Genomic DNA, 14,251 nt, shown 5'->3' with positions numbered 1-14,251 from the left:
TTTTTAAGTGCTATGAGATGGAGATATACTAGTAATCTTTTGCCCTCCTGAGGATTTACCCCCCTCCTGACCAGGCCTTTTTTTTACTATTTGTCACTGCACTATTTCAACTGGTAATTGCACGGTCATGCAAAGCTGTACATAAATGAAATTTATTTCTTTTTTTTCACACAAATAGAACTTTCTTTCGGTGATATTTGATCACCTGTGCGCTTTTTATTTTTTGCACTATAAACAAAAGCCCAAATTTTGAACGATATTTTTCACTTTTGACTATAAAAAATATATAGTAAACTCAAAGTTAGTTATAAATTTAGGCCAAAATGTATTCTGCTACATGTTTTTGGTATAAAAAAAAAATCCCAATAAGTGTATATTGATTGCTTTGTGTGAAAGTTACAGCATCTACAAACTATGGTATAGATAATGGAATTTTCACAGCTTTTACTTTCTGACTGCTCATCACATTTCTTTAAGTTCTAAACTACCAGCACAGTACAAACACCCCCAAATGACCCCTTTTCGGAAAGTAGACACCCTAAGCTTTCTGCTGAGAGGCATATTGAGTCCATGGAAGAGTTATTTTTTTTTTTCCATAAGTTTTTGTAAAATGACAAACTTTGTTTTGCACAAAGTTGTCACTTAAATTATATATTGCTCACACATGGGTATATGTGGAATTACACCCCAAAATACATTCTGCTACTTCTGAGTATGAGGATACCACATGTGTGAGACTTTTTGGGAGCGTAGCTACATACAGGAGCCTGAAATCCAGTGACCCCTTTGAAAGCCTGAAGATATGTAATTTCCTCATTCCTCACTACCCATCACAGTTTCAAAACCTCCCCAAATTACCCCTTTTTGTATAGTAGACATTCCAAGGAATTAAAAAAGAGGCATGGTGAGTATTTTGCAGATCTTGTTCAAACATTTTTATTAACAAGAGAGAAATTTTAACAGCACAAACAAGGAGACTTTGCTGATATACATTGGATATTGAAGAGGTAATAGGACAATGAAGAAAAATGAATGTGGAACACATTACAGATGTCTATACAATTCTAGCAAAAGCAGGAACAAGAAAAAAGTCGACAATAGATGACATTATCGTCCTAGCCAATCGAAATAACATCTCCTAGGTGCATTGAAGAAATAGGGGGAAGTTTGGAGGAAGGTCAAACGGGGAGGAAGGGGGGGTATGGGAAAAGGAACAATAACAGTGACTCCATGTACAATCAACTAACTTACAGCAGACTCTAATTGTAGCCCACGATGGACTATTGACAGAATCCTGGGCACACAATATAGAAATCAAGGAAGGAGTGATTCGTCAAAGTTAGGCGGGAGGAAGTGCTCTACCCAGGGGTTCCATATGTGCAGAAATTTAGGGATCATGTCTTGTATTGTGGCTTCCACCTTTGCATGTATCATGGCTTGTGTTATTCTGGTTTTGACGGCAGCAACACTAAGAGTGGGGGATTTCCAGGATTTCGCTATAACCTGCTTAGCCGCTGTTGTAACTTGCATAAGGAGCTTAAATTGCGAATTGGAGACGTCAGGGGGGCACTGATTGAGTAGGGCTGTTGATGGGTCAGGTCGTAGGGTGATAGCGCTAAGTGTAGATAGCATGGTGAAAATTTCATCCCAAAAGGCTCGGGCCACTGGGCATTCCCACCACACATGGTAATGTGTCCCTAAGTCTGTGCAGCCTCTAAAACAGTTGGGCGAGTAATTAGGGGTAAATTTTGCAATTCTCGCTGGGACCAAGTACCAACGGGTTAAAACTTTATAATTCGTTTCCAATGCTACAATGTTCTGCGAAGATGATTTTGTGTTGGCCCAAATGTGATCCCAGTCAGACTGGTCAAGTTTCTTGTCTAAATCCACTTCCCACTTGTGGGTATACGGAGGGGGGGACGTGGTAATCGAAGTAGTGAAGAGTGAATATAAGCTAGAAATAAGCCCACGCCTATGGGGGTCTTTGTAGCACGCTCGTTCAAAGAAAGACATAGCATCTGGCCGATTTGTCGTTGTAGCGTAGGGAGCATAAAAGTGTTGTAGTTGTAAGTATCTAAAGATCTCGGAGGCTGGGAGGTCGTGTGTTTCCCGCAGCGAGGTAAAAGATTTAAACTTATTCCTCTGTAGGAAATGATGTGTGCGGAGCAAATTAGAGGAGGACCAGGCTTTGAATAAAAGGGGCGTCTGCCAGGCCGGGGGAAAGGCTGGGTTTCGTAAAAACGAGAGCAGAGGATTGTGTTGCGATTGGAGGGGATATTGGGTTTTCAGTTTATCCCATAAGGATAAAAAGTGAGAAGTGATGGGGTTAGTTATAGAACGACGGTCTATAGGCCTCAACCAGAGTAAGTTAGCTGTAGATAAGGGGTCACATTCTATCATTTCAAGTAAAACCCATTGAGGGATTTCAAAGGTTGCATGGTATTTTGGTAACTGGGCTAAATGCGCTGCTTGATAGTATTTGCTGATGTCAGGTAGGCCTAGACCACCATTGAGCTTAGGGCGGTACAGGGTGGAGCGAGGTATACGAGGACGAGTTTTACCCCATACATAGGAAAAAATACGACCCTGTAGTGTGCGGAGGTAGTGAGGGGGGACTGGGACTGGGAGGACTCTAAATAGATATAGAATTTTTGGAAGGATAGACATCTTGATGACTGTTATTCTGCCTAGCCATGCGAGGGGCAAGGAAGACCATTTGGTCATAAGGGCAGAAAGATGGTTTAGCATCGGGAGATAATTAGCCGCATATAGGTCTGATAACTTAGGGGTCAGTTTAATACCCAAGAACGGGATATGACAGTGCGACCAAGGGAATGGTAGGATCTGCTTGAGGTTCGTCAACTCTAATGGGGGAAGTGAGATATTGAGTGCTGTTGATTTATTAGGGTTTATTATCAATCCCGAGAGCGAGCCAAACGCCTCGAGAAGCCGGAGTAGAGAAGGAGTGGAAGTCAATGGGGACGTGAGAAAGAGCAAAACGTCATCCGCGAAGAGACATAACTTATGATGCGTGCCCCCTATCTCAAGTCCCCTGATATCCGGATTAGCTCTGATTAAGAGGGCCAGAGGCTCTATAGCCAGGGCAAAGAGCAGAGGAGACAGAGGGCAGCCTTGTCTCGTGCCTCTGGAGATCGGGAACTGAGCTGACCTGTGACCCAGATACCTAATTCTGGCTGAGGGTTCTCGATATAGTGAGAAGATCCAGGTTAAAAAATGTGGACCAAAGCCCCAACGACGCAATATATAGTTGAGGTATGGCCATGAGACTGTATCAAATGCTTTCCGGATATCTAGAGACAGGAAACAGGCAGGAATATTGCGAGACCTAGCTAAAATAGCCAAGAGAGATGCACGTCTGATGTTATCTCCTGCTTGCCTAGTTGGGATAAAGCCCACTTGGTCGTTAAGAATTAGAGAACCAATACATAAGTTAAGACAAGAAGAGAGGATTTTAGCTAACAATTTAACGTCAATATTGAGGAGAGAAATTGGCCTGTAATTGGACCACTGCGAATCGTCAGAGTTTGGCTTTGGGATCATGGAAATGTTCGCTTGTACCGTGTCATTGTTGAAAATTTGGCCAGACAATAAAGCGTTAAAGGCACTAGTGAGGATAGGTGCAAGGAGGTGAGCAAATTTTTTGTAATAAGTGGCTGAGAAGCCATCTGGTCCTGGGCGTTTACGTAGTTTTAAATTTTTAATAGCCTCTGAGGTTTCGGCTTGAGATATGGGTCGCTCAAGTGCCTCCAACTGGCATTCTGAAAGTTTTGGGAAGGAGATGGGGGTTAGAAGAGTATCTGCTTGCGAGGGGTCAAAAGATGTAGAAGAGGAATAAAGCTGCGACAGGTGTTTGTGGAAAATCTGTAGAATGTGTTCTGGGTTACTAGTGAGATTGCCAGAAGAAGTGCGTATCCGTATAGGTCTAGTGAGTTGGTCAAGCCTACGAAGTGAGAGACCAGGAACGTATTGGGTTTATTTGCCTTGGTGTAATATTTGTGTCTAGATCTACGGAGCGAGAGTTCAGCTTGATCTGTGAGAAAAAGATCTAGAGCCAATCTAGAACGTTCTAGATTTTCACGATTGGCAGGCGTAGGAGCTGCCTGGAAGGCTTGATGGGAACGATCATAGGTTTGCTCTAGTGTGAGGCGCTGCTGCCTTCTGCTTTTATTTAGGAAGGATGCTTTGCTAATGCAAAACCCTCGCAAAACCGGTTTATGCGCTTCCCATAACAGAAGAGGAGAAATATCAGGTGATTGGTTAAGAGAAAAGTAATCTTTAAGGGCTGCTTCGATTTCTAAACAGTGGGCTGGGTTTGCAAGCAGGTTATCATTAATTATCCAAGAGGATTCAGCAGGGGATGGGGCCAAGGAGGCCATAGCAGTGAATACTGCGCAACGATCAGACCAGGGTATTGGAATTATTTCAGAAGTCAGGAGCCGGGGGGTGGTAGCGGTGGTAAGGAAAATATGATCTATCCTGGAGAAAGACTGGTGGGGGTGAGAATAAAAGGTGTATTGGCGTTTCGCCGGGTTGAGTTCTCGCCATGTATCAATCAAGGAGTAACGGTGCAGTATGGCTTGAAAAGTTTGTTTAGAGGCCGGGGCAGGAGATAGTTGAGGGGATTTATCGAGGAAGGGATATACTACATTATTAGAGTCTCCGCAAACAATTAAAGTTCCGCGCTTATGGTGGTCAATAATCGAGAGTATATGGGAAAGGAATGGTAGAGGGTTTTGGTTTGGGGCATAGTATACAGCAATGGTGACATCTATGTCCAAGAGTTGCCCAACTAACAGGAGGTAGCGACCCTCCGGGTCTTTGATTTCAGTGCCCAACGTGAAGGGTGTTGTGCGGTGAAAGGCTATCAGTACCCCCCTGCGTTTGGTGGCGGCAGAGGCTGTATAGACCTGAGGATATCGGGGGCCAAAAAACTTAGGAGTGGAGTTGGGAGTGAAGTGTGTTTCCTGTAGACAAACCACGTGAGCTTTAAGCGTAGCAAAGGTTCGGAAGGCCTTATTACGTTTCTGTGGGATATTGAGGCCCTGTACGTTCAGGGTGAGGATATTTAATGAACCCATGGAGAAAACGCATAGTGATTAAGATAGCCTGTCAATACTACCCAAGGTGGAGCCTGACGGGGGATGAGGGCATTATGGAGTGTGTTGTGTAGAGTCCTGAAGTCATGTTGGAGGGAGGAAGGAAGGGTACAACATGGGATAGGTAACAGGAAGGAGGGGGTGTATGAGGCCATATGAGGCCTAAAAGATGGGTTCCCAAGGACACCCTGAGTCAGGGTGGGCTAGGGAACAATAGTAGTTCAAGCGTTATTAAATAGCCAATAACGCAGGGGCTAGGTTGGAGTGCGCAGGTACACGGTCCGTGAGGATGACAGCTACTTGATTAAGAGACGGTAGCAAGGTCCCGGTAGAAAAAAAAAAGCGAAAAAAAAACAACAGGTACATAAAGAAAATACATTCGTAAAGATCATGCTATCCCAAACTCAAACGGCATTAGCAGTATCAGTGAAACAACATAGGGGAAGGGGTGTGGCGTCACATGCCGTCAGAGCCTAGGTTCCCAAACAAACTGACCTAAAATGGGGCTCTGAAGAGGGGAGGAGCCGAATAATTCCCAGGTGATGGGACAACCAAAATTTAACAGATAAAGGGAGAGAGGATATTGACAGTATTAACCGCACCGACAGTAATGACAAAGGCATACACCGTTTGGTGTGTGTGGCCAAAATAAAGTGGAGAGAAGAAGGATATACATGAGACACAGTTCAGTCCATGGTATCTTGTGAAGATAGACCTGGAGATGAAAAGCGGCCTCGTTTGTGGAATTTGAGAGGGCCTGCGGTGGCACGCGTGGGGAGGGACTTCCGCGGTGAGCAGGATGTAGACCTCCGCTTGGTGCTCTCTGAAGGCGTCGCTGAGGAGTGCAATTGTAAGATCCGCAGGGTGTCTAGTAGGTCTTCTGGAGTCTTGCAGGTGTAATCCCGGGATTGGTAACGGAATCGCACTGCAAAGGGGAAGCTCCACCGATACGGTATAACGTGTTGTTGAAGTACTTGTAGGTGGGGTTTCATAGCCCTGCGCTTGGTAATTGTTGTGGGGCTCATATCTTGAAATAACTGGTATGAATGACCTTGGAACTGTAGAGATTCTGCGTTACGTGCAACTTGTAATAGTTGCTCCTTAGTGCGGAAAAAGTGGAGCTTGGCTATAATGTCACGTGGTGGACCATCCGTGCGTCGTAATGCTAACGCCCTGTGTACTCTATCCAATTCCAATCTTTCTATTGGGATAGCTGGGGCAAGCTCTTGAAACAGAGCAGTTACTGTTGATTGGAGATCGACGATCGTTACTGGGAGGCCACGAATACGCAGATTTGAGCGTCATGCCCGGTTTTCAAAGTCCTCCAGTCGTGTCAATAGTGTTGCGTTTTCGTCACGCAGAAGGTCAAGGTCATCCGTATGTGTCTGAAGCGTGATATCAAGACCATCTTCCCTCTGTTCTAGGTCCACAGTGCGTTGCCCCAGTTCACGAATTTCCCTAGATAGCGTGGCAGTGATGCGGTCCGAGGTTTGCTTCAAAGCTTTGTGTAGCATTTGTTCAAAGCGAGTTAACAGGTCAGGGGTTGTAAGGTCAGGTGTCAGGGCTTGTGTAGGGGCATCTGTTTCAGTATCAGACTCGCCCTCAGACGTGCAGGGATGGCTGGGCTGCGGATCCTGCAGGGCTGCATAGGCATTTGTCACCTTCTTGCTTCCATGTGCTGGGGCGGTGGCCATCTTTGTGGAGGCCTTTGCCAGGGCCTCCTTGATTGATTTTGTAGAAGGGGGGACCTGGTGTCGGGGTGCCCCCTTAACCATTTTGTTATCTGTCAGTCGGGGGGGCTGTTATGGTGTTCTCAGCCCCCCTTTTCTTTTCTCTCACTCCTGCCCTGGTTCAGTATGAGCTGTGGTGGGCGGGTCTGTGCGGCGCTTGCCGCTGGGACATGTGTCCCGTCGGATTACTCCGACTTACTGCAAGGGAGCCGCCGCAGATCAAGGCGGATCGGTCCCTGGGAGGGTTGCCTCCTCGGTCGGGTCCCCCTGGATTATGTTGCGGGCCGGGACCCACTGCTTCGCGGCGCTGTCACCCGACGGGGAGACGGAGCCTCAGCGAAGCATGTCCGTCCCGCCGGCCGCGCATGCGCACTCCTCGAGTATTTTGCAGATCTAATTTTTTCTCACAAGGTTTTGAAATATATAAAAAAAAAAAGTTTTTTTTTTTTTCCTTCATTTTCCAAAACCTTGTGGCAACAAAGGAGATCTGCAAAATACTCACCATGCTTCTTCTCAAATTCCTTTGGGTGTCTACTTTCCAAAAAAATGTTATTTGGGGTTATGGCATTTCAGGGCTTCCGAAACTGTGATAGGTAGTCAGGAAGTGTAGTGAGGAAATAAAGCTCTCTAAAGGCCTGAAGGTGCTTATTGGAATTTGTCCTGTACTTGGCTAGATTGCCAAAACGTCTCACATGTGGTATCCCAATACTCGGGAGAAGTAGCAGAATGGATTTTGGGGAGTAATACTCGGGAAAAGTGGCAGAATGGATTTTGGGGAGTAATTCATATACCCATGGCATGTGTGAGCAATAAATCTAAGTGACAATTTTGTGTAAAAAAAAAAAAAAATGTTTTTGTCATTTTCCAATACTTGTGGTAAAAAAATAAATTCTTCTATTGACTCAACATGCCTCAGCAAATAGTTTGGGGTGTCTACTTTCCAAAAAGGGGTTGTTTTGGGGGGTGGGGGCATTATATGCCTAGCATTAGAAGTTTATGCCACATATCACTTACTCTTTTAACCACCTGAAGACCAAGCTTTTTCTGACTTTTTGTTCACATGAAAAAAAAAAATCTGTATTTCTTGCTAGGAAATTACTTTGAACCCCCAAACATTATATATTTTTTAAAGCAGACACCCTATTGAATAAAATGGTGGGTGCTGTACTTTTTTGTCACATTGTACTCACGCAGTGATTTTTCAAATGCTATTTTTTTGGGGAAAAAAACTTTTTTTTTTTTACTTTTAATGCACAAAAATACAATATATTGGCCAATTATTTGGTAAAACATAGAAGATGATATGCCGAGTAAATAGATACCAAACATGACATGCTTTAAAACTGTGCATGCCCCGTGCAATGGCGACAAATCGCATACATATCCATAGGCAACGCTTTAAAAGCCTTTACAAGCTACCATTTTATATTTACAGAAGAGGTCTAGTGGTAGTCGATACCTCACATGCATAGTGTAACCGCTGTTTACATACTGGCACAGGGTCAACGCTCGCGCACGCAGACGAGGCTTGCTTTTACATGAAAGCCGATCACCAGCTGAAAACTATACAAGGATGATGCCTGTGGGTTGAATGAAAAAAGAGAAGAAATCTCTGCCAGAAAGTGTGTGGTTTGCCCAACATTAGAATATACCGCCTTGCATCCACCCACTTCTAATAGTGGGCACACATGAAATGTGCCAAAAATATTATAAAATATATATGCCAAAGCATAGGAGCCATCCACCCACTGGCCACCCCAGGCCCCCATGCTTCGGCATATATGCTCTTCTTTTTTTTTTTTTTTTTTTAACTGGATGAAAAATCTCATCCAACAGTACTGCACACACCTACTTATGTATATTCTGAGAGCAAGACCCTGTTGCTGTCAGAATAAACAAGTCGGTGCTGCAGGTGACTGACATCCTAATTTCTCAAGCAGGCTTTTTTCCCCTTTCTAAGACTGGTATTTACAAGCCATTGGGGGAAGCCCTGGTGAGTAGGTCGCACGAAGTCACATGTTCCAATTCCAAGATTGTATAAATGTCTAAATAGTGGCATGCTTGAATAAAAATTGTCCACGTATAAGTGGTACCCCATATGGAAAAGGGATGACACCAAGTCCCAAACTATCTTGCCACTACTCCCCATGTAGTCTGGGCATCCTGGGTGGCTCCATGTGACTATCTTTTCCCTCATAAATCCGAAACATATGCATAGCCTGTTGCCTTCTCGCAGGTTTTATACATCTTGACCCCATATCTGGCTCACTTCCTGGGGAGAAATTATTTGAATGCAAGGCGGCCAGAAAAATTGGGGGACTCATCAACACAGATGTTTTGCTGGGGAGTATAGACATCTGAAAATTTTTGGTTATGGTGATCTACGAGGGGCCGAATTTTGTGGAGCCGGTCAAATTCAGGGCAACCCCAAGAACAAGTGTGTTATTTAAATGCATAAAACACATTATACTCTCATATCTTTGCCTGGCCATGGCAGCAGAGAACACAGGCATAGGATGAATCGGGTCTGTGGACCAATACAAAATTCTTTTTTTTTTCTTTTTTTTTTTAAGTAATGCCCATGTTGAGGGTTAGGCCAAAAAAACCTTTTAAATTCGGAAACCGTAATGGGTTTCCATGCGAATGGTCTGGCAAGGTTTGAATTTGGGTTGGCGGCGATAAACTTTTCACATAAATTGTTTTGATCCACAATCAATGCATACAGATCTTCTGTAAAAAAACGCTCCAAAAAAATCAAGGGGAGTAGTTAACTTTGCTGTTTCCACCTGAATTCCGGGTTGGGCATTGAATGGGGTGCTGCAGAATTTGTGGGCTACTAATCAGGAGTTGCAAGCACACATCCGGAAGAATACTAGGGGCTCTATGGGCCAGTGTGCAAATTCTAGGTGGCTGCGGAACACTACTTGTGCTCGCCACCGCACCAGCTTGTACTGCACTTATGGGACTCACCACATCACCAAGTGATACTTCAGTGCTGGTATGTGAAAGAACAGGATTTACTAGGCAGCTGGTGCTCCTCAGTTCACCAAAAGGTAGAGTGGCACTAGTACTGGCACTCTGCTGCATATGAGAGTCATCATGTGATTGTAACATCTCCGCAAATTGAGAATGAAGTCGGTTATGCCTGATCTTAGCAGGGACCTCTTCTCCATCATCGGAGCTATCTGTCAGGGTACCTCAGAATCTGGCTCAGAATATGAACCTGTAGACAGCAGTCAGGGAGGCTTCCCCTTCACTCTCAACTGACATGCTCAGAATCCTGTAGGCCTCTTTGCTAGAGTACCTTTCCATTGACATTTTGGTCACTAAATTTCTAGGTACCTAGTGCTACTCACGGGGAAAAAGAGCACCTGGCTGTCAGGGACTGCTTGAACCGCCACCAAAAAATTTGCTGGCAAGGGCTAACAGATCAGGTCTGATTGCTGGTGGTGAATGGGGGGGGGGGGAATGTGAGTGTAGTGGTTAACCGCATGTGCCGCGGCTGATCCCGCTAACGCTGCGTTTTTGGGGACACTATATGAATGTGAACGCTGGTATAGTGCGGATCCGATCAAAGATATTGATCCGTTCAGACACTATACTAGCAATGGAGGTTTGTGTATGTGAGCGTGTTCCTGGCAATCATGGGGTTAAATGGGATTACTGGTATACTGACGGGCAATCTGGCGCTATCTGGGAGGGGCGTGAATCACGTGTATATATACATGATTTTGCGCACCCGTGCCGCCCTGTAGCAGTATTTCCACTATAGGGCGGTCCGAAAGCAGTTAAACATGTCCAGTAAAAAAAAATTTGAAAATCTAATTTTTAATGGCGCCGTGTGTAGGGCACGCGCATGCCCCGTACCTTGAACTGCAAAATCAAGTGTATATATACACGTGATTTTGCGCACCCGTGCCGCCCTGTAGCAATATTTCTGCTATACGGCTGTCGGGAAGCGGTTAAAATTCGAGCTCAGCTTTCTTAGTGGAGAGGTTTTTTTTATCTTGAAATACCCCTAAGATTTTGAGGTTCCTGTGGTGCTTTAGGAAATAAATGAGAACATTCACATGTATCTCTGGGTACTTGCGCTTACACTGTTTTTTTTCTTTCAATGCAGTTTATTTAAAGGTGAAATATCTGCTTATACAATGCCTTCTCTAGTTCTTCCCTTCCTCTTTTATAAACATGCTCATGATATTTTTAAACAAAACTCCCATTTTCATCACACATTTTAATTTACCCAGTTATGTGATCACTAGAGACAAGTTTAGGTTTGTTTTAATCCTAGTCCAAACCAATGTGAGCAAGCCCTTTATGAAACTGTCACATTACTGTACCAAACATCTGCAGCTCAGGCATTCCCTATCCCCGCAGCTGTACACATACATGCACCCCCTTGTATACATGCAGTTTAGGAAATCACAAGCTGCAGATTGGCCCAGTACAGGCAGCAGCTTCCTGTGTGCCTCTATGTAAAGTTAGACCAAATTATTCAGTGTTGCTCTGTAAAAACTGCTAATTGTTATAGGATATTGTTCGCGTATCATTAATGTAGTGTTCAATCATCAGCCAGCTCTATAAATAAAACAAGTGTGTATATGTATACACACACACACACACTGCACAAGACACATGCACAGACAATGCTGGGCTATAAATACATCTCCTTATATGAGAATTTTAGGAATGTGTATTGTATGATCCACTGGACTGTTGCAGTATATTGATTATACAGGTGGCCACCATACACTCATACCTTGTATTTATAAATCCAATTGAGCCCCAAGGGAGGGTATGCAGTAATTCATATGCTTTTATTGCGACTTAAAACCCAGCATCTCAATAGGTCTCACCCAATCCCTGAATCTGGGGTTCACCCATCAGTAGGCGGAGTTTGTGTCCAAGTGAAGCAAGCTAGTTTTTGCACTACAACTTGCTTACACTGTCCAATACTGGAGTGAGCAGGAAAAAGCCAGATAATGCTGGACATTCTCAAGCAAGGAAATGTAAGGCTCTATCTGTCTTGCTGCAGATACAGGTGAGGATGCTGTGCAAGACTGAAGTCTGCTTACACCTCAAATTCTGAGGTATGAATAGAGCCATTGGTGAACATGTGCAGGAGTTTAACTGGGCTTTACAAAGTGGTATAATACATAGATGTTAATAGAGCATTGATGTGTTTGTAAATGTAGTAGCATATGGTAAATAGAGCAGTACAGTGCTTTAGAATGCATGTTTCTGTGTTTGGGTTTTAAAAACAAACTTTTCCCTTTTCTTTTTTCTTTTTTTTTTCCCAGGCTCCTCCAATGCCTTCACCATCTTCTTGACATTTTTCTGTGGACAGTAAATAAGGACATTTCTGATATTCAGGAAGCAACCCAGTTCTGCACCACTGTTTTTGGGGTTTTTTTTTTTAGTTTTTTTCCTTTTATTTTTTTAGGTAGCTGTTCCACAAGGCTGCTGGCTGAAAGCTGCGTCTATGCAACCTTCCAAGTGCGGAGTGTCAACCAACTGGACAGGAGATGTGCTCCTCTTCCAGGACTTTACTATAAATAATGCTGATCCAGCTATTCATTAAAGAAGAAATCCATGTTTTGTATATATATATATCTGACAAAACTGGCAACATTATACAGACTACTGACTTGAAAATCACTTTAGGGTTTTTTCCTTACATTTTTTTTCTCCCGCTTTCACTGTTTAACTAAAAATGTTTAATTTCTATCCAACATGCTTTTCCAGTTTTGTTTGAATTAAGTACTAACTTAGCTGGTTGTCTTTGTATGGTAGTTAGAACTTTTATGTCTTTTTGGGCAATTTTTTAATGTGAAATGTGTTTTTTTTTTTTTTTTTTTTTTTCCCTTTTCTTTCTTTTTTTTTTGTTTTTTTTTTCTTAACCAGCTTTCAGTTTTTCATTTTTGTCTTGTTTTGAAAACCATGACGGTTACAATTTATGTTTCCTAAAAAAGAAGAAAAAAAAAAAAAAGAAAGGAAAAAGAAAAAAAAAGAAAGGATGAAAAAATATATAAAAAAGAAAACTAACAGCCAAGTCACAAAGATAAATGGGTTGCACATAGACTAAGGAATAAACTTCAGATTTGTGATTTTTGTTTCTAATCTTGATGTAAATTTACACTATTTATAAATACATATTTATTGCTTGAAAATATTTGTGAATGGAATGCTGTTATTTTTTCCAGATTACCTGCCATTGAAATTTAAGGAGTTCTGTCATTTGAAACACTACTCCTGTTACATTTTCTATGTGTAAATAAAACTGCTTAGCATTGTACAGAAACTTTTATTAAAACTGTTTAATGTTTAAAACGTTTTTTCTGTTTGAATTTTACCAGAATCAATGTACAGTGCTTAGTCTTTTATTCCTGTTCAGATCTACATATATAAATATATATATTTATATATACACGTGTGTGTGTATATATGTAAATAGATATCAATTATTGTGTGGGAGGCAGACTACGTTTTATATAAGGTCTATATCACTAGTAGATAAGAGATGTCTACTGTAAGTATTGCTTACAAAACCATTTGTTTGTTTTGTTTTTTTTTTATTCTAAATATATAGTACGTTATAATCTGCAGTGTCCCTCAGATTTTTTTTTCTTTTTAATTGTTAAAGATGCAATAAAACAAAACATTTAAGCCCTGTCAACTATGATGAAATAGCTGTCCATTAACTTAGACTTGTTTTGTATCTCCTGGCATAAGATGGATGATGTTTATCTCTGCACTTCACAATGCTACATTGGCTGACATTCCAAAAGAACCCAGGAAATTATAGGAAACGGGTACCAATGACCTGTTGGGAAGAGTTCTTTAAAAAGTACCTATTTTTGCTTAATATGCAGTGTATCCCAAAGAAATATGTAATAAAGTTCTCCTGATTCTAGAATTTATATTCTTTAAGATTGGTTTTCGTGCATCACTTATGCTTTTAACTTATCTTACAGTGTAATTAAAAAAACCACTGAAAAAGAATTCAGACTTTTTGAGCCTGAAACACAATGCAAATAAAACAACATAATTTAATTTATGTTGAGAAGTTGTGTAGTGTTTAATGTGATATTCAGAGTTGTCAGTTGTTACAGCAAATGCATTTATACACAGAACTGATTGTAAACTCTATGTGCATTTCACTCAGCGCTTAAGGTTTTTTGAACACTATCAAGTATCAAAACATTCTCTCAAGTTTAAAAAAAATCAGCTTCACACATTGTTTTCATCTACCTGTAGCATTTGATGGTCATATTAAATTTTTTTTTTAGTTTATCTTTTGCCCATTTTATGCTTTTTCACTTTCTGGTATTCTGGCCTTGCCCACTATTTTTTGGTTTTTGTACACACAGTAACCATTTAAGGACTAGGCCTTTTTTCTGACAC

General features: G+C 42.1%; 1 protein-coding gene across 9 annotated transcripts in view; it reads left to right on the top strand.

Annotated features, from left to right (window-relative positions):
- Positions 1-13,904, top strand: part of KDM6A (lysine demethylase 6A) — a 212,446-nt gene extending 198,542 nt beyond the window's left edge. For all 9 annotated transcript variants that reach the window (XM_089665149.1, XM_089665148.1, XM_089665146.1 and 6 more), the window contains one exon: positions 12,148-13,904. In XM_089665149.1, coding sequence (XP_089521275.1) covers positions 12,148-12,177 — 30 coding nt within the window. In that variant the 3' untranslated portion in view covers positions 12,178-13,904. The remainder of the gene's footprint in view (positions 1-12,147) is intronic.
- The last annotated feature ends 347 nt before the right edge of the window (positions 13,905-14,251 follow it).

Source organism: Staurois parvus, unplaced genomic scaffold (genome assembly GCF_062004578.1).
Source record: "Staurois parvus isolate SC_StPar_1 unplaced genomic scaffold, SC_StPar_1.0 ptg002140l, whole genome shotgun sequence".
NCBI lineage: Eukaryota > Metazoa > Chordata > Amphibia > Anura > Ranidae > Staurois > Staurois parvus.
The sequence above is the reverse complement of the archived record's forward strand: the minus strand, read 5'-3'. Positions and strand labels throughout refer to the sequence as shown.